At 31.5% G+C, this 22,509-nt stretch overlaps 1 protein-coding gene across 1 annotated transcript; it reads right to left on the minus strand.

The window, feature by feature from the left end:
- Nucleotides 1-3,826: 3,826 nt before the first annotated feature.
- LOC118184965 (uncharacterized) lies at nt 3,827-16,951 on the minus strand. The gene is made up of 3 exons (XM_085822943.1): nt 16,837-16,951; nt 7,387-7,465; nt 3,827-4,244 (listed from the first exon to the last, which is right to left on the minus strand). Exons 2-3 carry the CDS (start codon nt 7,443-7,445, stop codon nt 3,860-3,862), a joined length of 444 nt encoding a protein of 147 aa, XP_085679069.1. The 5' UTR covers nt 7,446-7,465; nt 16,837-16,951; the 3' UTR covers nt 3,827-3,859.
- Between the last annotated feature and the right edge of the window lie 5,558 nt (nt 16,952-22,509).

The following is a 22,509-nucleotide window of genomic DNA, read 5'->3' on the forward strand; positions in this document are numbered from 1 at the left end:
CTTCCTCTGAGTTGCAGCGCTCTCTTTCGCTTACGCTTCCCTGTTGGCAAGACGCTGCTGTTCATTTGCCTAAGATAGCGTCGTACTTTAAAACCTGTACACACGGAACTTATTGCATTAAACTACAATTAAGATATATCTTTTTTGCAAAAGGATGATATGATATGTGCGTAAATAAATAAAAGATTGTGATTCTTCAAGCTCTGTTGTGGTGGATGCGTCATCTTGCTTTCCACTCAGTCCTGTCTTTAGCCACTACTGTCTTCTTAGCCATGATGAATATCGGAACATGCTGAAAAGTACCAGATTCCTTCATTCTGCGCATTTAAATTACAATATATGTGCGTGATAAGCCTCTGTTTATAATTTTCTTAATTGCATTACTTTCAGCATAGTTTTTTTAGTGTTATACACTGTTAAGTGTTTACAATTTTAATTGCGAAACTCATATTCAATCCTTAAGAATGTAGGATACAAGCATGTGACATAAATAAAGTTTTAATTTTGTTTTTAATTATAATTTTAATTATAAAATAAGTTTTTACATTTAATATTAAAATAGTTTATCAATAACAACCATACATTTTTCGATGCTTTCATTTCACATAAAATCCTCTGCAAATATAAGAAGTTATCCTACTTGCTTTATACTTATGATTTGCATGCAAAACATTAACTTACCTCATGAGTCTAGAAAATACAATAAAAATTAAATTACTTCTGCCCATGAAAGCATACGGTTCGGAGCAACAAGATAGTATTTTCTCAAGTCCGCAAAACAGAGACAATAATTTCGATGATCCTTTGATGTAGATGTGCAAGAAAGCTCTTTTGCTCATCTACATCAAAGGATCTGAATGGCTTGTGAAGTATTTTGCCCTTTCTTATCGCATGAATCTGAGGTGTAAATGGAAGCGCATCCAGCTAGTATCAGGAGGTTTAACGTTCGAATCCCGAAGAAGGAATTATTGATTTAGCACGTTCACTGAAGCCAGAAAATCCTTTACAGAGGGAACCTGAACTAAAATGTGGTGCATGATAACCAAGATTTTCTTATTGTTTACCCTCTTTTCCAGTCGCCTTTTAAGTGGAAAAGAATGCATCGATTTTTCTTCTTCCTTACTGTGTGCCTTAAGGATGTAATTGGAAGCAAATTCGTCTGTCATCAAGAACTACGGTGTTCAATTCCGACGACAGCACTGCCCATTTTTCACGTTTCCTCTTTCGAAAAACCTTATGATTCTACAGGTTTAGGAAAAGAAATTATTTTTAGCATGGATGATCAGTAATATGTAAGACTAAAAGCAGGCCTTAACTTAAATAGTTAACTATTCTAAATGTAACGTAACAGTTCTACGAACTTCTTGCCAGACAGCTATTGTATTCCATAGTACCTGTACAATTGGATATTATTCTTAGCTCCATTAATATCCTCAGTCTGTCAAACAGAGCATACAAGAGAAGTTTGAAACGCAGCAGAATATATTGAATCGCCTTCAAGATGTGTACCTCAATTTCCACTTCATACTGACGACTTTTAGCTTTCTATCTTGAAGCTTTGAAATTAATAATGCAATCCACAGATAGTTATTTATTAACAAAACTGACCTGAACGTTATGATGTACAAAACACTATTTTATGGCACAGGGTCTCTTTTCAAGGAATCTGACAAACGAACAACACGATTACGATTCAAAACAGCATTGTACGTATGTGCATCCCATGTTGTATAATTTACAATAAACTGCTTCATAATGTTTGCAACCAAAACTTTACTCTTGATTTGTAATGAATGGGTGTGCACTTGGAATTCATTTTATTTGTCAAACCAGTAAGTTTTCGATTTTACAGTCCTAAAACTCTTCTTTTTCCTTTATATTTTCCTTGCCTTAGAAATATGCAAACTAAGAAAGAAATAAAAGGGGTTAAAAAGAAAACATGATTATCGTTTATTGAATAGAATAGATTCATTGGGAGCTTATTCCTTGAACTAACCTTTATTTCTATTTCAAACACGCTTATCTTTTAAATGGTTTAAAATTCAGATACTATGAGTGATAAATAATTCAGTCTATAAGAACATTAAATATTCACTATTACAGTATTTAAATTTTAAATGATTTACTTATAAGTAAATGATCAAGAAAAAAGAGTAAATGTTTTCCCTCGAGGCATTTAATTAAGTTAAATCATTATCATAAATAAATTTATTTAGAATATAATATCTATCCTCTGATAATAAATTACATTAATCTCTGCATATTTGTTTCCTAAAGCACACATAAATTTACAATAAATTTAAATCGCTTTGCTTTAAAAAAATGAATTTTATGAATTCACTTAATTACAAAAATTAAGTTAGATTCGAAACATTATAATTTATCTCAAGCAAGAATGCATCATCACTACTAGAAGTTGAATTATCTAATTTAAATTAAACCTAAGGATTCAAGCAAATAGCGCATTTTTAATAGGCAATAAATAGGTTTGTAACATACTGTACTGTAAAATAAACATTATTTCATTTTTTGATTAATAAAAAATGTTTCACTGTAATAGGCTCTTTAGTTTCATCGTGTTTTTCATTAATTTTCCTGAACTTACATATTTTACTGCAACTTTGAAAAAGTATTTAAGAAAGGAATTTTTATAAGAACTGCACTAGAAAATATTATGCAAATTTAGCAAAACATAAATTGTACATTTTTGGAAGCGAATAGCTACACACAGAAAGAAATTCTTTAGTATTACTACATGTGATTTGATTGAAGCCAAATATAATGAATGTAAAGCTGTAGTTTACTTCAGAAAGAGCTATTTTTTCCTTAGAAATGTAATATATGTTAATAACAGGAGTTCGCTACTTTTTATATAATAGTATATTTACATAATAATTCATATCAAACCTCGTCTGATGATTTCGGTACGGATCAGGAATGAATACACGAAATTTATTACAGAATTTATGGAAATTTATTTTGTGACATATTAAATGTTAATGGGCAACATATCATGTGTTACAAGTAAATTCCTTCCTTCCTTAGGCGCATGTGAACTCCGTATCGCTATTGTAAGTTTCACAAATATTATATAACAGCTAGATGATTAGGAACTAGTACGTAGCTTGCTTTTAGCAAGAACTGAGTTATAGCAAGACCTGAATTATAATGATACGTATCCTGAAAAAGAGAAGCCATAATTGAGAAACTTTTCAAACCTGTTCAGTTTGTAAATGTATCTGATCACTACTCTAGTCTCACCAACGCGGACTTCATAAGAAACATAATAATAACAGTTATAACATTTCACAAAGATTCGAATACATGATGAAGAGAACTTTCGATGATATTATAAATAATAATGGTGCATTCCTGTACTATACTACTAAAAGCCGTGAAACATCGTGTCGGCATGTGCCAGGACAAGTCCGAATTTCACTTACTAAAATGTGGTGTGATGAGTAATCAATCGACGTGAGATAATATTAAGATTCTTGAAGTTTTTAACATTTTGTTTTTCTTTTCCTTCTCGATTTAGACTGAAACTTTAATTTTGATCCTGTATGAACTATCCTTTATAATAAATCGTATTTCCATTAACAAGGTATTTCTCCCGCCTTCTTATCATGCCTTCATGGTGTAGTGATCAGCACGCTCGACGCGTATTCGAAAGGTCCGTGGTTCGAGTCCTGGCGAGGGCATTGCTCATTTTTCATCTCTCCTGCTTCGAAATAACCTAATGCCTTTACAAGTTATATTATTCAACTAAAAGAATTTATTTACTGTTTACTTTTGATCGAAATTAGGATGAAAAAAATTAGTTTCAAGTTAATTATTTAATACTTTGCAAATTTACATCTCATACGTCTAGATTCGTTTTAAATTTCTGAAGAGTTTTGTTTTTAAAAGCAGATGGTCTCGAGTTCCTTGTTGCACTTTTCATCATAGAATCCGTGGGCATCACTGGGGCTCGAGGGATTTTGCTAGATTTGTTCCATGGAGCTCGCACTTCTTTAAAACCTGCATCTTGACCATCTTTGAATGTATAGGTAGAGCTTGTATGACTTGAGGCGGATTCCGACTGGACTGATTCTTCACTACTCTCATTGTCCTTTGTTCCTCTGGAGTACGAACCTTCTGAAAGTTTCGGTAATTTTGAAGATGTAAAATTGCATAGCAGCAAGTTGCAGCAGAAGTCCAAACAAATTCCTAAAACGGAATTTCCAGCATATTTTCTAATACACCTGTTTTAAGAAAGAAATGAAAGAATTTACTTTCAATAATGTAGAGCTTAATTTTCAAACTTTGTTTCGAATAGCACCTTTCAAACATAGATAAAAGTCTACTTTAGTCTTTCTCAATAAAATTTTGCCAAATCATGTATTTTCAGAACTTTGTGAGCATTAGACACATAATTCAAATCGTTTGTAAGTTGTTACAAAATGTACTTGCAGTAAAATTATTTTAAAGCTGATAAAGATGTTTAAAGGTTTCTACTTTTATTTCTTAAACATCATCTCTTATATATAACTATTATGGCCAATTAAAAAGTAAAATAAGAAACATACAGTGGAACTTAAATCATTCACATTTTTTATATCCGAAAAGCATTAAACATCGATTTACAGTAAAGTAAGAAACATGCAGTAAAACTCAAATAATCCAAAACACTAATTATTCAGATCATCTGATTTTCCTTTTAAGCAAAATTAAAGTTGAGCTTATTACATGTCCATAACCTGTATATTGGCCTGCAATATTTGGCGAATATTTAATCATTATGCATCATAGAAAAGTAATCATCTGCATGCCTATGTTCTTTACTTAAACGTGAGTAATTGTCTAATCATAATAGGATTTTTTTCCAAAAAACAGAGTAAACAAATAAGGTGACATGATGACACTTCTTTCTTTACTGTAAGGACTTTATGGCTTATATAAACAACGTAACTGCAACCACTTGAGTGTCAATCCTCAATTTTCTGCAAAAGAAGAATGCTGGAGTGGGTTCATATAGCTTTCTAGTGTCAGTTTATCCAGTTGAAACTTTTTGATGAATGTTTGGCTACAAATAATTTATGTATTTTACGACAAAAAAAATTGTTATGAAGTGACTACTCAGAAATGATTTACCTATAAATCAATACAAATCAATTTGATACCCATTCTTCATAGGTCTATGCCTTAGTAAGTTTTATTCTAATGATTTCAAGTAAACAAAATCCTTTAAAAACTCTATCATTTACACATTTTGCAAGGAAGTACGCGGTCATAATGCTGTCCGATGTATTACAGTTTTTTCTATAATTAAAAGTAACGTAAAAGACTAACACAATTTCATAATAAAAAGACCTAAGAATAAAACAATTAAACAAGATAAAATTATCGTCAAAAGAAATTTTTCACACTGCCGAAATCGATAACGAAGAGCAATGTGAAGGAGAAGAATGAGCGGAACAAACAATACCTTCAAAAGAGCCGGTACTAGGATCTATAAATGCGAGGTGAGTTCAATAAGCTCTAAGCCTGTGATATGAAACAATACTTGTGAAATAGTGCAACATGGTGAAATGATTGCATAATCCTCTAGAAGTACAAAAGGAAAAGCATGCACATCAGGTGTTATTATTATTATTGGATGTCTGAGAAGCTATTAAATGCTGTTAGTCAATGTTGTCTCTTAATACTGAAAATTTCAATCACAGTTCGGTAAGTATCTTTTCGGTAAAAGAAAGCATATTAGCAACAAATATTCATTAATATATGCTTACGGTTTGTGGTGATATAACACCATTTTATGCTACCGGGAAAAGGTAGAACAGCATATTTAAACAAGGAACTCACACGAAGATGATTCCAGATTCATCTACTACATAACTGAGTGCTAAATTTGAAGAACGTACGATGGGAAATAGACTAATGACAACCTCTAAAACCGCTATAGAAATAAGCTGTGGTGTTGCATCAGTAGAAAAAAAAATCCCAGTGTGAGCACCTGGAGATGTCGAAAGTTAGCCCCAAATATTAAGCCAGAAAGAAATGGCCATTGTGATCTAGGAAGTAAAGAATAAGGAATAAAGAATAAATAAAAATACCTCAAACACCTAAATACAGAACCTAGAAATCTTCTGGGAAAATTTTGGAATGGAGCGGAACCACTGCTCTTCCATTACTTCTAGGACAGCAGATTTTTATTAATCATCTGTTAACTCAACTGCAGAACATAAAGATAAAACGCGTAGGAAAATCGACAGAGGTGGCTCTGCCACACACGACTGATATTTCCCAGACTAATATTAAGCAATGTAGATTTTAGCTTATCCCTTAATTTACTATATTTAACAAACCTTATCCCAATGAATCCTTTTTGCTTCAATAGATGAAGCAACATTTGCGTGGCGAAAATGATGAATTCAAAAGTGTTACTTAAGATGCTTAAGGAACCACAATGCTAAGTGCTTTGAAGTAAAGGGGAACTATACAGAAAATTAAAATGATAATTTTAGACATATATCTAGCACAAGTATGTTACGCTTAAAATTTACTGAATATCCAACGTCAGCTGAAAGAGTGTGTTTGAAGCTCAGACTATGGTTTCAGTTAAAATTAGCCTATCAAGGTAATCTCGATATAAATATCCAACGTCAGCTGAAATATAGTATTATGTTAAAATATAAACAACCTATTAATAGCTGAAAATGTTAGGAAGCTTATTAATATTATGACATATATAATTTAATTTCGATTTACAAGCACGTATATAATCATGTTATTATAAGTATTTACTTTTACTTACTATATTTTGCATAATTCGGTTTTCCTGGTTGCTTTTTCTACTCACTTGATTTATTATTTAAAATGAATGAAGATTTCTGAACAAATTACTTTTAAATACACAAACACATAAGATATGTAAATGCAAATATTTCTTTTATTTCCCACTGTAGTTTCTTTTTTCTACATTATATTATGGGTTATACAAGATAGCACCTCTAATGAAAGATAAAGGGTGGTCACTACGTCTAATGTATCAAAATGGAATTAATAGTACTGATATCATTATTTATTTTATTATAGAACTGATTGCATAATATTATAATTATTATCCCTAATGAAAATTCCTTCCTCTACTATTATCTCCCACAATAGCACCCCTTCTCTTTAATTTAAAACTCTCATTTTACTCTTGGGTTAATCTTCTCTTCCCTACTTATAAGATGACGCATAGTAATTGAAACTACACTTTAATTCAGCCACTATATGACGAAATTATGCAACGTAAAGTTAGTAAAATAACAGCTTATTTTCTGTTATTTAATTTTAAATAATTATTTCATATTTTATTATAAAAGTAAAAATTTTGAATGATAATAATTTATATCTTACCAAATGCAACATGTCAGAACTAACATAACAGTAAACAAAGATATTATGAAGAGTACCATAGCTGTTTTTGGATCCAGACCTGCAACAAAAAGCTTCATTAAGATATTGAAATATTTTACTACTCTTTAGAAAATCAAACACAAAATCAAAGGTTGCTGCTGTAAACCAGAAATAAGTAAATAAATCAATATAAAGTTTAAAAATTTTAAATTATGATTCCGCTTCGAAGAACTGCAATTACATAGAATGGCAATGTATGAATTGTATAGTTTTAAGGTTTAATTTTAAAAATAAATTTTCATATGCATCATTAAAAAAAGAAAACATACATTATGAGTGCTCATTTTTAGCTCTTATACAATTGCTGCATGATTCTCATCGTGAATACATAAAAAGACTGAAGCACTATTATTAATATCTCGTCCTTTATTACTGACGCGAAAATGATTTCACATATATAGCGAGAATGATTTTCATAAGATATGGTATACTTAAAATCATGCGAAGCATGTATCAGGGTAGTCAGAGACAGCAGTAGTAGTTGCTGTAGACCAGTTTCTACTCGTTTGGTTCAACCTGGGAAATGATAGACAGATCCATCTCTCGACATGAATGATATTAAATTGATTTTCACAGTATATATGGTCCCTTGAGAATTGTGTCTTCGTAGCATAATTTTAATAGCAATTCGAAATAATACAACAAGTGAAAATCACTAGAAATATAGCTCACCCCGTAGAACAGTAACAGGACTGTAAGAGCAAAACTATTGTAATGTAAGCATATTACTATCCAGTTTGTATGTACTTGACAAAAATAATATTGTAAAGCCGTTTAAATGATATTGAAAATCCAGTCAATGTGCAAATGAATTACAAGTTTACTTTGATTATCTCAGTAAAAGTATTGTAAATATGAATTCAGATAATGTTTAAATGTACACATAGCTGTCATGATTTTATGTAACTTGTACAAGACAATGTTTGTAATCAACATATCTATGTTTATACACAGGCCTTGTATGCCCATGTAATATTTATATTTATATTTTTACACGGAGGAAATATTCCATTCTGCCAGGATGACTATTAACACTGTAAGACATTTACAACAAAGTCAGGTCAGTGGTTATCTCAGACGGCGCTCAGTATATACGGCGTGTTTTAAGCAGATTGAACTGTCAAAGAATCTCTTGAATTGTTGGTTTATCATAGGTTTCAGTTTAAAAAAGAAATCGAATGGCGACAATTTTCGTCATGTAACACTTTTTGTTAAAAGAATGTATTTTTAATGCTTTTATGTAATCTTTCTCTGAACAGAGTTAATTTCTTACCCACTTAAACCCTCTAGGCAAAAAAGGGGAGGGTTTCTAATTAAATCATGTTTATTTTCACACGCTGAAAATACATTAAAATGAAAATATATTTTAGAGGTAATATAAATTCAAAATTTGCCAGAAACTTCAAATCAATTTTTTTTTTTTTTTTTTTTTTTTTTTTTTTTTTTTTTTTCCAAATTGGCATATGGAATGTCGTACTACCATATTAATACCTCTCATACGATGTCCTAAAATTCGCATTGGAAAACCTAATATGCTTACGAAACTCACATTATTACTGAGTTTTAAAAACCAAATATGTGAAGCTTTTCGTTACATAACAATACATTTTTCACGAAACCGTTCAGAGCTTTAAATTAAGTATTACTTGTAGTTTTTGTCAATTTTATCCAAAATCTAATATGTTGTTCGTATTAATATAAAAATTTTATATACTAAATTTGGAGAGTTTGGGATTGTATTTTAATTTAGCAGTTTTCATAACAGTTTTCGGCCTCAAATAAAGTACTACAACCGGTTGTCGATTTTTTTCACAAAACGCTTTATATGAATGAAGGAAACTTAAATAGGAAAAACAAAAAATCCAAAAAAACTTCCCTTACTTATGTATATAATTTGGCCAAAAGTAAAAAAAAAATATTATAAAAGTGCATTTTCAGTGGTTACAGCCGAAAACATCCGCGGTAAACAGTGGTTACAGCCGAAAACATCCGCGACAAAAACAACGCGGACGAAACGTCGCGGAGAAAACAACGCAAGGGGTCGTGCTACAAAACATCGTAGGAGAAAACATCGCAAAGAGAAAACATCGCACTTCTAAAACATCGTGGTACAAAATATCGTCGTCGAAAATAAAGCGGTTCAAAAACTTCGCAGTTTAAAACATCGTCGTCGAAAATAACGTAATCGTGGTAAAAAATAAAGTATCTACAAATGATCGCATGAGGATAACATCGCAAACACGCTTTTTTCAGGATTTAATAACTGTAAATGGATATTCCCATCATGATTTGTGAGCGCAAGATGGAAAAAAGGATAATTTTTACTTTCATATTTTTTATTAACTAATAAATTTTTGCTAATAAAGTTTTTTTATTTTTACAAAAGCAATGTTTTTTATAGATAAGGTCATGTAGTTACTTTCCTTTCTTTCTCTAATCTTTTTTAGATTGTACTTTTCATGAAAAATTAACAGTAAAAACTTCACAAAAACGATTTATTATTGGCCTTTGTTAGTTAACTATGTCAGTTTAAAATTCTATTAAGTGCTTTAAGTTGCATTAATTTTTTATGCTTAAGTTTCCTTCTTATTTTATCAGCAAATATTTATTAGTTAATAAAAAATATGAAAGTAAAAATTATCCTTCTTTCCATCTTGCGCTCATAAATCATTATGGGAATATCCATTTACAGTTATTAAAACCTGAAAAAAGCGTGTCTGCGATGTTATCGTTATGCGATATTTTGTAGATACTTTATTTTTACCACGATATTTTCGACGACGATGTTTTTAAACTGCGAAGTTTTTGAACCGCTTTATTTTCGACGACAATATTTTGTACCCCGATGTTTTAGAAGTGCGATGTTTTCTCCCACGGTGTTTTGTAGCACGACGTTTTCGCCTTGCGTTGTTTTCTCCGCGACGACGCGTCCGCGATGTTTTTGCCGTGATGTTATCGGCGGACACCATTTTCAGTATAGCTTAAATTAATAATTTTAATTAGCAATCATTTTTATTTACATATCTTAATAACATATTGCAACAATATTTTTGAGAGCTGTGGGTTCGTAGCTGCCTCTTTAAATAACTGCTCTATATGGGCAGGAAGAAACTGACAATTTATTATGAATAATAATGTCACAAAACGCAACAAGCTCAAGGAGAATTCTGATATTAAGTAATTCCCCACTAGCGCATGAGAAATATGTAAATTTCCAAAATCCCTCATAAAGTATAATCTTTCAGTGGATATACAACCATTTACTAAAGATTGTAAATAAACTATACACTCTAAGAACGAGTGCAGGTACAGGCTAAAGCAAGGCCGTCACCTGTATTTTTTCCTAATAAGGCATATTAGGTATCGCCGGGCCTTGCTAACGGCTAAGCTTTCGCCCCAAATGGAATTCCGAAAGAAAACACCCCAGCGTGAGGTCTGAGTGTATCTCACTCCTTTACCCCTACCATCATCCCTTCGAGAGGATTTCATCTCACTTTGCCTTTTGAGTGTCTCCTTGCTGCACAGACGTTATTCGTTTACAAACGTCTATGCTTGCTCCAGGATTCGAACCCGGGTTCCTCGTTTCGGCAGTCAGAGTATCTAATTACTATCCCATCTGGGCGGCTGTAAAAACAAGTTGGAAAAAATGGTCGCAGGGCTTCGAAAACTCGGTTTATTGAATCTTCGAAAAAGTTGCCCGAGTGGCAAGGAACCTCCAGATATCGTCAATGCCCATTAAGAGCGTTTTTGCTTATATCTCACGTTTTAGTTAAGCTACGTTTAAACTTTGAACGTTGTTGGTCTCAGAATTGAAAGACCTATCATTCTACTCAAGGAATAAACACTTTTTTACAAAGCATATGGCAACAAATTCAATTGCAAACAAAAAAAGCTCTAAAACTGTAGTTCTAAAAGCAACAAATAACTGCATAAAGCAATACATAATATTACAACACTACATAAAAAGAACAATGCAGTCAAGTAAATTAAAATATTTACAGAAATATTATATTAGAAAAAGAATGTGTGTGCGGTGGACGCAGTTAGATCAGTGTTCACGTCTATAAAAATATATTCATTGGCTATACGATTTATATTAGGGATATAAACTCCTTAAATTATCCGAATGATTTGCTCCGGATATATTCCCCTGTAAAAATTGTTACTGCTTGGAGTTCTGAAACACGTCGCAAATTTTTGTTTTATAATTTTTTTTTTTAGCATACATATTCGCAAGGCCTATGGGAACTATTAGCGTACAAGTATACTAATTCAGTATCTAAAAATATAGGAATATAACAAAATGTTTAATTTAATTATACATTGTTTTGAAGCTGTGGATGACAGAGATGTGTAAAGCCATTTAAAATAGAAACCTAAGTTTTAAAGTTTTTATTTTGGAAAAAGATAAGACGTTACTTTCATACATTTAAAACTGTGAATTTTATAATTCCATTAATAAAATCATAAAATACAAGACCTTATTATATTATTATGATTTAATTTTAAAATTTGTCATTCTATGAATAGTCTTGACGTTAGTTTTAAGAAATTATGAAATGAATAAGCTTTAAGGCGTGGTTTTTCTACTTTAGTTATTGTTTATTTTAGTTATTATTTATTGTTACTTTATGTACTATTCTTAGTATTATCAACGTCATAATCATTTTGGAAAATACGATTCAGAACGGCTAAGAGAAAAGAAGGGCGAAGAGGAAAGAATATATGTGATATGGATATATAGCTGCAGCTGATGGTATTCCAAGAATAATAATTACGTACTTTCTTATTTAGTAAAATGAAGCACTCAAATAAGAACTTCAGCAGTACATTTATTTTAATTTTCCTAGCTTTGGTTTGGTTCCTCTGATCTCTCTTCCCTTATTTTGAACTACTGAAAACATGATTATAAGTTCGACACCAGCTGATATTACAAAAAATATCAGACATAAAAAAAGATTATGTTTAAAACTATACAGCATGTGTACCAATAAAATAAAATTAAATTGGCATTCCAATTTTAAATTATTATAGAGACACTCAGCTAATCAATGTTCACTTTTACAAGTGATGTTTTCGAAAATGAAAGTAATCAGATACAACCAGAGAGCTCATTCAATCAGAGAGCTCATCAAAATCTTTCAATAGCAGCATTGTGTCTTTCGGAGAAATTTTTATAGTTTATCAATCAATTTAAAATTTGTATACTTTTATTACTGATGTTTATACATCTTTGAAAGCATTTCATATACTTATTTAAAGGAAAATCTTTTCTAGATCGCTTATGTGTAGAAAGCTCTAAATTTGTTCTAATATAACAGCGAAATTCTTTTATCTAAAAAACGATACTAGTAATACAATGAATTCATTCTTTGGCTAAACACTTATTCTGTCACAATTAAGCGACTGAAAAAGGCAAAACAAAAATACATTTTGAACATTATAAACTACTAAACGGCAAATAGTTTTGCAGCATTATGTAGTCTGAAAGTGTCTTTCGCTTCTCATTTTATATTTTCTGCAAATGACCGTTAAAAAAAGAGAGATCTGTTATTTTTAATAATTTTCTCTAAAAAGCTAAATATCTATAAAATTATGTCCCTTAGAAGCATCTTATTTTTATTTCTAGCCGTGCTTCAAATTTCTATAAAAGATAACTTGTCATCTAGATAGAATACATTGTCATATGGAACTTCAGAGAGTTCAGAAATAAAGATTAGCCAGCCTTAAATTAAACAGACATTACCATGTAAACAAAGAAATTGCCTCTAGCTTACTGAGAAATAAAAATAAACTGTATTAAATTCATTAAAAATATTGAGCGTTCTCCCGTTGTCTAACGCGACAGCATGCAATGCACCTATTCTTTTTGCATTGTAATAAAGAACTAGGGGAAAAATTCACTTTGCCCGTGTTTCGTCACTCGTGTGGTAATTCATTCGCATGCATTCAGTGGTAGATAGGCAGAAAGAAAGTGAACGAGGCAGCGCACTTTGAATTTCTCCTTTCACATTGAATTTCTGATATTAAAATCGGTAATTCAATGCAAAACTACAGATTAAATGCAAATAATAAGGAATTTTCTATATGAATGAGTTTAAAAAACAATAATTATTTTTTCCATTTTAAAATTTATGCCGCCCAAATGGTATAGTGGTTAGGAGAGCCTGACTGCGATACCGAAGGGCCTGGGTGCGAATCCCGGAGAAGGCATGGTTGTAACTGTCCGTCTCTTCATAGGTGGCTCCATAATAAAGAAAACACCTGGTATAGATTAATGGACTCTTTTAAAAAAACCTGTAACTGCTCAGAATCCGCCATTGGGGGAAAAAAAGTTTCTAATTTATAAGCATGCCCTGATACAACCTCTCTGGCAAACGCATTTTTCTGATAGTAGAGAAAGTATTTAGTATTTTAAGTTTTTGTATCAATTTTTTTATTTTGCTCTGATGAATACTATTTTCTTGCTACGTTTGTTTTTCGCACTTTCCATACAGCTTATATAAATACGAAGGCAAGTCAAAAATTATCAACACTTTTGTCATAACTTTTCTTACATTGCGTGCTTTGTCTTCTGTCCTCGCATATTTTATTGCTATACTGTTATGGTAATGCTGTGAAAGTTTGATCTTAAATCCTCCATTTTTCTTCCTTCTGCTGCATGTGTATCATGGCTGCTCCATCAGAAGTTTGCACCAAAGAGGAACAACGAGCAGTGATCCGATTCCTCTGGTCAAAGGGTCAGACATTCATCGCAAACTATCATCGCAATATGAGAGAAGTGCATTATCACGTAAAACTGTGTTTTGACAAAGCGTTGACAGGCCCTAACACGAGTGAGCTTGTGTTCTGCAGTAAGCTTTCTTGGTACTCACCGTGCACAGAGTTTATGAAAACGGAGCTCGTCGTGGTTAATTGATGGGCAGAGCCATGACTGATGTTCAAAGCAGATGCTACCTCATCGATAGTGATTCGCCGTTTCATGTCTGACCCTTTGACACCCTCCGACCAGGGAAATCGGATCACTGCTCGTTGTTCCTCTTTGGTGCAAACTTCTGATAGAGCAGCCATGATACACATGCAACAGAAGGAAGAAAAATGGAGGAATTAAGATCAAACTTACACAGCATTACCAGAAGAGTATAACAATAAAATATGAGAGAACACAAGACAAAGTGCGCAATGTAAGAAAAGTTATGAAAAAAGTGTAGAAAATTTTTGACTTGCCTATGCATCTAAATTTCGTAAATTCTTACTAAGAATTGACACCGTCAATAAAATTATAGTAGTGGGGAAGGTCTAGTTTATTTGTTTCATTCCTTAAACTGGTGATGCAAGTCTTTGACCAAAGGTTCAAGAGAACGTGCAACCCGTATATATTCATAATTTAAAATTAAATTTAAGAAATGCTTGAAATTAAGTAATTTAGCCAGTACTGTATCTCAGATGGCGAAGCAGAAACGTTTTTTAACTGCTAATATAAATGAAAAAAGTTATGTTTGTTTACGAAAGAAAATGAAGTGTTTTATAAGATTTGGCTCTAAATAAGATACACTTTCGAATATTAAAGTAACCATAAGATTAATGAATTATTTCTTTTAAAGATTTCAAGGAAATGTCAATCAAGCATGAATATTTCATTTGCTTTTGAATGCAAGAAAATATTGTAATACCTAATCACTTTAATAATTATAACATTATAATTGAGATCGCATGAAAAATATAGTATTTTACACCAACGCTTAGATTTATTTGGCTTATATTTCAAAACTTATTGTTTGTGTGCACTTTTTTGCGCAGTGTCTTGCAGGAATAGAGTCTTCGAAAATAAATGGTGGGACTTCGCGAGGTTTCTGTAAAGTATGTATTAAATAAAATGGACTGAAAATTATTTTATTTAATTCAGTCACCTTAAAAGAACTACTTGCGTATGTATTAAATGCATATAAAGATAACCTTATTATGGATGAGATCATGTGCCATGCAAACAGTTGTATACATCTCTACATTTGCCGAATTCTTAGAAAGAAACAATTTTACTATGATCACAATTAATTGCCATAAACACCCCTTTATTAAATTAAATCAGTTAAACTAAAGTTCTGCTTTTTTTTTAAAAAATACCCTTATATTTTACAGTTTCTGGCCTTATTACACATATTTCACGTATAAATCTGAGCAAAAACGACTTAAATAGGCAATTACTGCCATAGTAATCCCAAAAAGTGAAATAAAAAACTTGATTTTTACATAAAGCGAATATTAAAAATGTCACTGTATGCTTATGATATGCCACAAAGAGGGTTAACAAATATTTTGCAATTCATTACATATTCATTCCGCCCGAAGAAATGTGGAAAGCAATCGTGTTCACTACTGCTCGACAGAAAAGAGTAAGAAACGTTATAATTTTTTTAACCTACTTCAACATCACAGAAGATTAAAACATAGTTGCGATTAAGCAGTGCGAGAAATAAAGTCTGAAAGGGGGCTGAAACGTAACGAGGGAAAGTGCTTCCCTGAATGTTTAATGGGGACAAACTCAAATAAACGCGAAAAACATTCTTTATTTCCAGCAAACGAGAAAACTTTTCTATGCATGGGTGCTAGGATGAAGAAATTCCAGTTTTCCTCCTTTACATGCTGCTAAAAGCGTGTTTTTTATTTATTTATTTACATTTTTTACCATAAACAAGTATTTTCCCCTCACTTGTTTTTCATAATTTTCTGTAATAACAAGAGGCAGGAGATTACGTACAGGGAAAAAAACAAACAGTATTTTAATGTTATTCGAGAAATGTTGGGGTCGTTTTTAATATAGCTAACATTCGGTCAACAAATGGTATTGCAATGCCATCTGTACAAGGGAAATATAACTATTATTGGATAATGGGAGGAACACACATTACAGAATTTTTACTGCATAAGACTGAAGTTATCTGGAAGTCTAATTTTTTGAATCACCTTTTTTTAACCCTAAATAAGCAAAAACTCATTCTGTGAATGGTTTATTTGCAATTTTCAACACTTTCGCTTACTTAAATATTGTTATTATTTAACATCATTTTACGTTATCAAATATACTATGCTATTCGACAGCATGTATTGTGGAGTATTTCTAATTCAGGCTAATTAGCTAGCTGCTTTAACCCCTTACGTTCCAAATTACTTTATTTTTTGAAAAGGAGTTTGTAACTTTTTTTATTATATTTCTTTATGAATGAAAAGCATTTCACATAAGCTGACTAAATTACTGTAAGTTTTTCATTTCTTTTTTTGAACTTAAAATTGAGGTTTAAAAGTACCGTTGCTGAAATTTAATGGTTTTTCATGTTCAGTGAGTTGCTTAGAATGCACGCGCAAGCCTCTGAATTGCTCGTGTTATGTTACCTGTAAATCTTCTTCAGTTCTTGCATTTTTTCTAAGCATTCTCTTCTTGCATTCTCTTCTTTAGATACTCCATTAAAAAAATTGGCAAAAGTCTACAGAAATAAGTCGGGATATCTTTGGTAATTATGAAAATAATTATTTTTATAATTGCTACTTAATTCAAATATGGAAAAATGAGTTATAATTTCTTTTTTCAAGATTTTTTAAGATTCCTATATATATAGTATACATGTAGAGACAGCCATAACAATAATAGTTTAAAAAAATGTTTAACTGTTTTAAATCCTGAAACATTGACAGTAACTTCATGAATGAAGGGGGTGCCTGTTCGAAGTTTTAAACATAATTTTATTACTTCATCACTCTTGTATTTGAATAAAAAGTACCTTTTTGGTTTCATCGAGCCTGTTTTTTATCAAAAATTAATAATTAAGAAATACGTTATTTCCCATAATGTAAAATACGTGCAGCAGGATATCTGAAACAGAAAATACTCATTAACTTCCTTTGTTGTTTCTCAGAATGCATCAAAAGATATGGAATACAAAATATTCATTTCCTTTTAAAAATGCAGATGGGCAGAATGTAGGACAAGACAGTAAACTCTAAAAGAAAAAGTCATATTTTAATAAGTTTTCAATGTGCAATGTCACTATTACTAACAAAAAGTATAAAATTACGGGAAGGAGAGTAATTAAGGAATTTTACTACCAAATGTTTTAATTACAGTTAGGTTTTCAAAAGAATTTTATCATGAAATTCTTTTAAGATTATGCTCCCAAAGCAATTTTATGCAATTTTTAATTGCAGTTATATTTGCAATATGACACTTCTCTCACAAAAGGATCCAAAAATGGCTCATAATAAATGCTGAATGTTGCGACCATAATCAGTGATTAGGCACTGTCTAAGAAAGGTTAAAATACAGAGATAGTGAAAATGGTATTTTGCAGAAAATATTTCTACATGCCGCCGCGTATTTTTTTTCCCTAAAGCCCATGGCATGGGATTACCTCTGTACTCCCGTGACTGCAGACAACTTTATAATCAAAGGAATTAAGGTCCGTAAATCTCTGTCATTATTACTACTAAAATTGGTGGTTTATTATTTCATTTTTAAATCACCAGTACTTATGAACAGTAGCAAACTGTATACGGAAGGCTTAATAAGAAAGTCCTTAATTTAAGGAAGCCAAAGAACTTATGCTTCACCTCTTCTCACACCAAAAACGGACCCATGTAATGTATCGTAGAGAACATTAGACTTTGAATCTACAACACTGTAAATGCGTTCTCTTCAATAACCAAGATTCAATTTAATACGTTTTATTCTAAAACATGTTTGCATCTGCGAGAAGCTGGAAACACAAAATATTTCCACCAACAATTAAGAATATAACTATTTCGGCAGTGAAAATGTGTTAGTATAGGAAGGCATAATAATTAGTGGAAAGTTTCTTCTACATGGTGAGTATCTGTTTCTGTTCAGAAGTCTTGCACCTTACGTAAGGCATTTTAGAAGTATATGTGGATCTTCTTTCCTATTTATTGATGATACCGCGTGTATAAATCGAACAGAGCTTGATAATGAAAATTTCTTGTAATCGAAGGCACAGCAAAAGCCGAATTTCCTGCCTAGCCGAATTTCCTAACATGAAACTCCCCACGAAGCATTTTGTGAAGCATTCTTCGTCAGTATCTTAAAGACCGTACATTTCCCAATTTTTAAATGAGAAAAGAAAAATAATCCAAATTAATAATATATAATGCAGGGTAATTTTGTATCATAATTTTTTATCATTTTTTATCCTATTATTTTTTATTCACTCTATTTGGTTTTATTTTGTCAGTTTGATGCAAATACAGCTTTTATCATTACTATTTTTCTCGGACCTGTCTTGTGTTTTATGTGAATATTTTTATTTATTTCATTCAAATGGCAAAATCATTTTCAAAAGGCAATGCTTTTTTTTTATATTTGGTTATCAACGTATTCTATTAAAAACCTGGCAAAATTTAAAATTTGTAAAATTTTTTTTAATTCTATTAAAAATTTTAAAAATAGCGGATTTTTCAAAATTAAAATTTACTTTTAAACGATTTAAGGTTATTTAAAAGTAAAGATTTAGAAGCTTTATGGTTTAGCAGCAGAAAGCAATATTTTTATTTGCTTAAAGGTAAAACCTCGCCGGAGATGTGAGATTATAAACTAAAGCATTAGTTTCTCAATGCCGTATTTAAAAATTCACAGAAGTAACTTTGTACTCATACGAGCACTCAATTAAAGGCTATTTAAATCCGAAAAAAAGCAGTTGAAACTATTGCTAAATGTGTAATTACAAACACAATTAAAAAAAAAACCTTTTTGCGAGTTATTTGTGCTAAGACTTGAAAAAACTGATAGAACAAGTAGCATTAATAACTGTCTGCTCAACATACGATATTTTATATAATTAGCTTGGAATTCAATACATTCCACAATTCTGAAACCAATAAACTTAACAGGAACTTAGGATGACACACTTGGTGTTTGCAGACGTGTTTTTGCAAGGATAGTCGGATCGTATTGCAGTTTGAAAGGAACGAAGAATTAGTATTGAGGATAAGCACATGAAACTATCTGTCTGAAAGGAGGGATACATTCATGGAGGACTTTTAAGGGAAACCTTCTCGTATCCACGTTACACATGCGAAAAACACGAAAACTGCCATGTAACCAACTTGTTCGGTAGGATATGAAATCCAATCGAAATACTCATATTCCGCTCGCTTTATCGCTCGGCCGCTGATACGAGAAAAGAAAAGCTTCTTGAAGAGAAAAGATTTTAGAAGTGTTTCAAATACAAATTTTCAAAATGGCATTTTTTTTACACTCAACATAATCTGAGAAAACGTCATGCTTCGGTTCATCTGAGTATATTAATTCTTGTTTAATTTGCATCTTAATGCTTGCATTCAGCATATAACTTATTTTTAAATGTATTATATAGCGATCTGGCTTATCCCGCGAAAGATAGATAAACAAAACGATTGTGAGTAAAGGATGCTTTCGCCTCCTGTGTGTCCAAAGTGCAACAGAAAATGTTTCGTACCGTGTTAATGAGGCAAATTGTCTCAATGTGAATTGTTAAAATAGTCAGAAGAGATAAAATTGGGAAGGATAAATATATAGTATAAATGTGTTGTAGGAGGCGAGATAGCGCTAGTTTTGAACAAAGACATAACTTTGAGCACAGTGCCATTTTTCTGTTTGAAAGGCCTCTAGACTGCTAAAGAAATAAAGTTTAGACTGACTCTTTACAATTATTTAAGTAGGCCAATTATTTTTATCGTGAACATCATTGTGAATTTAAGAGAAAATAATGAGCGGTTTGTTAAAATTTAGATCAGATGAAAGATCTTTTAATATATAGCATTTTAATACTATTCAGCACAGTGTACTAGGTTCATTTTACAATACGCAACATCCACAAAAATGATCGCTACAACGCAGTTCGATCATCCATCTTTTTGAACAAAAATCTCTCTCGTTGCTATTCCGTAACAGAGAAACTTACCTCTCATGGAGTTCGATAGTGGCGCGACAATTTTTAAAGGACGTTTCACCGTAAATTTAAAAACTGCGTAGAATTTTACCCTGCAGAAGAGCTTCATAAAAAAAAAGTTATTACGTATAACAAAATTACAATGAAATAAGCAATATCCCTTAATATAAATATTAATTATCCTAATAAATAAATTAACCAACTTCCCTTTGCAAACTCTTAAGAACTCAAATGGTATAAAGGAGGTTAAGAACTTTGTTTCCTAAAACAAATCACTCAAAACTTTTCAATATCTTAAAAACAGTGAAATGAGCAATAAATAACATAAAAGAATACAAAAAACAAAAAATTCTGAAAAGCAAAGCATTCTGAATAATTAATGATATATTATCTTATACTTTCAAGAGAAAAAAATTACAATGAAATAAGCTATATCCCTTAATACAAATATTAATTATCCTAATAAAAATTAACCACTTTTGCGTTGAAGAAAAAAATCATGCAAAACTTTTCAATATCATACAAACAGAGAAATAAGCAAAAAATAACATGAAAGCAACTCAAAAAACATAAAATTCCGTGCAGAATTTTACTCTACAGAACAACTTTATCAAAAAAATCAATAAAAATGTATTATATATAAATGAGAATGAAATATTCGAATCTTTTAAAAACAGTGACATAAGAAATACGATGAAAAATTGTTGCCAAACCCATATTTCTGAAAGAATGAAACTATTCAAAATAATGCAATTTCATCAAAAATCTATCAACAACAATAAGACAGGAAAATTGTTGCCAAAATCACATTTGTAAAGATGTGAGATGTGAGAAGTGTACTCGGAAACTTCATTTAAAAATTTTTTTAAAAATACAAAATATTAAAATTTTTCCAAAATTCTTTTTGTAAAAGCAGTCGAAAGGATGAAGGTTTAACGTGTCCAAAAATCAAAGAAAAATAAACTGTATATTTTTAAAAATAAACATTTTTAGAAAAAATCCCGCTGAAAAGGTGTTAAGCTCCCTTTGTTAAATAAATTCGTATTGAATCGATTTATTGAAACACGAAATTTATTTTAAGTTCGTAAAATAGCTAAGTGCCTACGTTTCATGACGATGTGAAAATGGAGCGTGTAGAGTAAAATTTCGCTTTCCTATAGCCCATTATGTATCAAAATGACACGATTTCATCACAAAACATAAAATAAAAAATGTTCTAATTCGAATTTCGAAAAAATTGCTTCGAGGTGCACTGGCTCTTGTCTAGATGCACCTATGTACCAAATTTCGTAGCCGTGGGTCTATTAGCTTACGCGCAGCGCGAACGAAAGACACACACACACACAGACAGACTCTTTCTTTTATTATATGTAGAGACAACATTTTCTTTTCCTCGCGGCGGAATAAAGGAAAGTGCGATGCGTAAATTTAGTTACTGTATGCTTATGAATGGTTTGATAAGTATGGTGTGAGATACTCGTCAGTCAGATTATGGGAGGTGTAGTTACGTTTAGAATCAGTTTTTAATGAATAATTAGGTGAGAAATATAATGGGAATTACTGTCAGAAAAGGAAAGAAAAAACTGTTAAGTGTTCTTTGGAGTTTAGTGATATGAAAAGAAAAAAAGAAGGAAAAAGTGAGGATGGTAACTAGTAGAAAGACGAAAAGAATAAAGGATAGAGAACGAAGTAGCACTGCGATGAATACCATTAAGAATGTGCTAGATGAAAGAAGATTCCTAAACATGTATCGGTCTCGCGTCGACTGATGGGCTGAAATGAATTATTATTTTGAATACGTTGAAAAGTTGTTTTAAACTGTTATTTTGTGTATGTTGACGGAAAAGGGATTCGAAAGTGTAAACTTCAGGCTTGGCGTCTTAGAATATCGGCTTACGATTGTTACTATATTGTGCGACCATCAGGTTGTGCGACCATATATGTGCGACCATTCCCATCCAAGACGTATTAATCGCAGCGAAATACCATATTTATGACTCTAAGAGGTGATCAAGAGAAATGCTGTTAGAGACTGTTATTTAGTTTGTGGTAAAGCAGAAAGGCGTGAAAGTTTAAATTCCAGCTTTAGAAAAACAAAATCCCAACCTTCGATTTTGATGGTTGTGGG

The sequence above is a fragment of the Stegodyphus dumicola genome, chromosome 8 (assembly GCF_044657685.1).
Source record: "Stegodyphus dumicola isolate Sdum_Otavi_A_Nest chromosome 8, ASM4465768v1".
NCBI lineage: Eukaryota > Metazoa > Arthropoda > Arachnida > Araneae > Eresidae > Stegodyphus > Stegodyphus dumicola.

Bases quoted from the DNA above. Each gene is read 5' to 3' on its own strand.
- LOC118184965 (XM_085822943.1), bottom strand. From the start codon at position 7,445: ATGGTACTCTTCATAATATCTTTGTTTACTGTTATGTTAGTTCTGACA. The intron at 4,245-7,386 runs GTAAGATATAAA...TTCTTAAAACAG, and splicing joins GTTCTGACATGTTGCATTTG to GTGTATTAGAAAATATGCTG.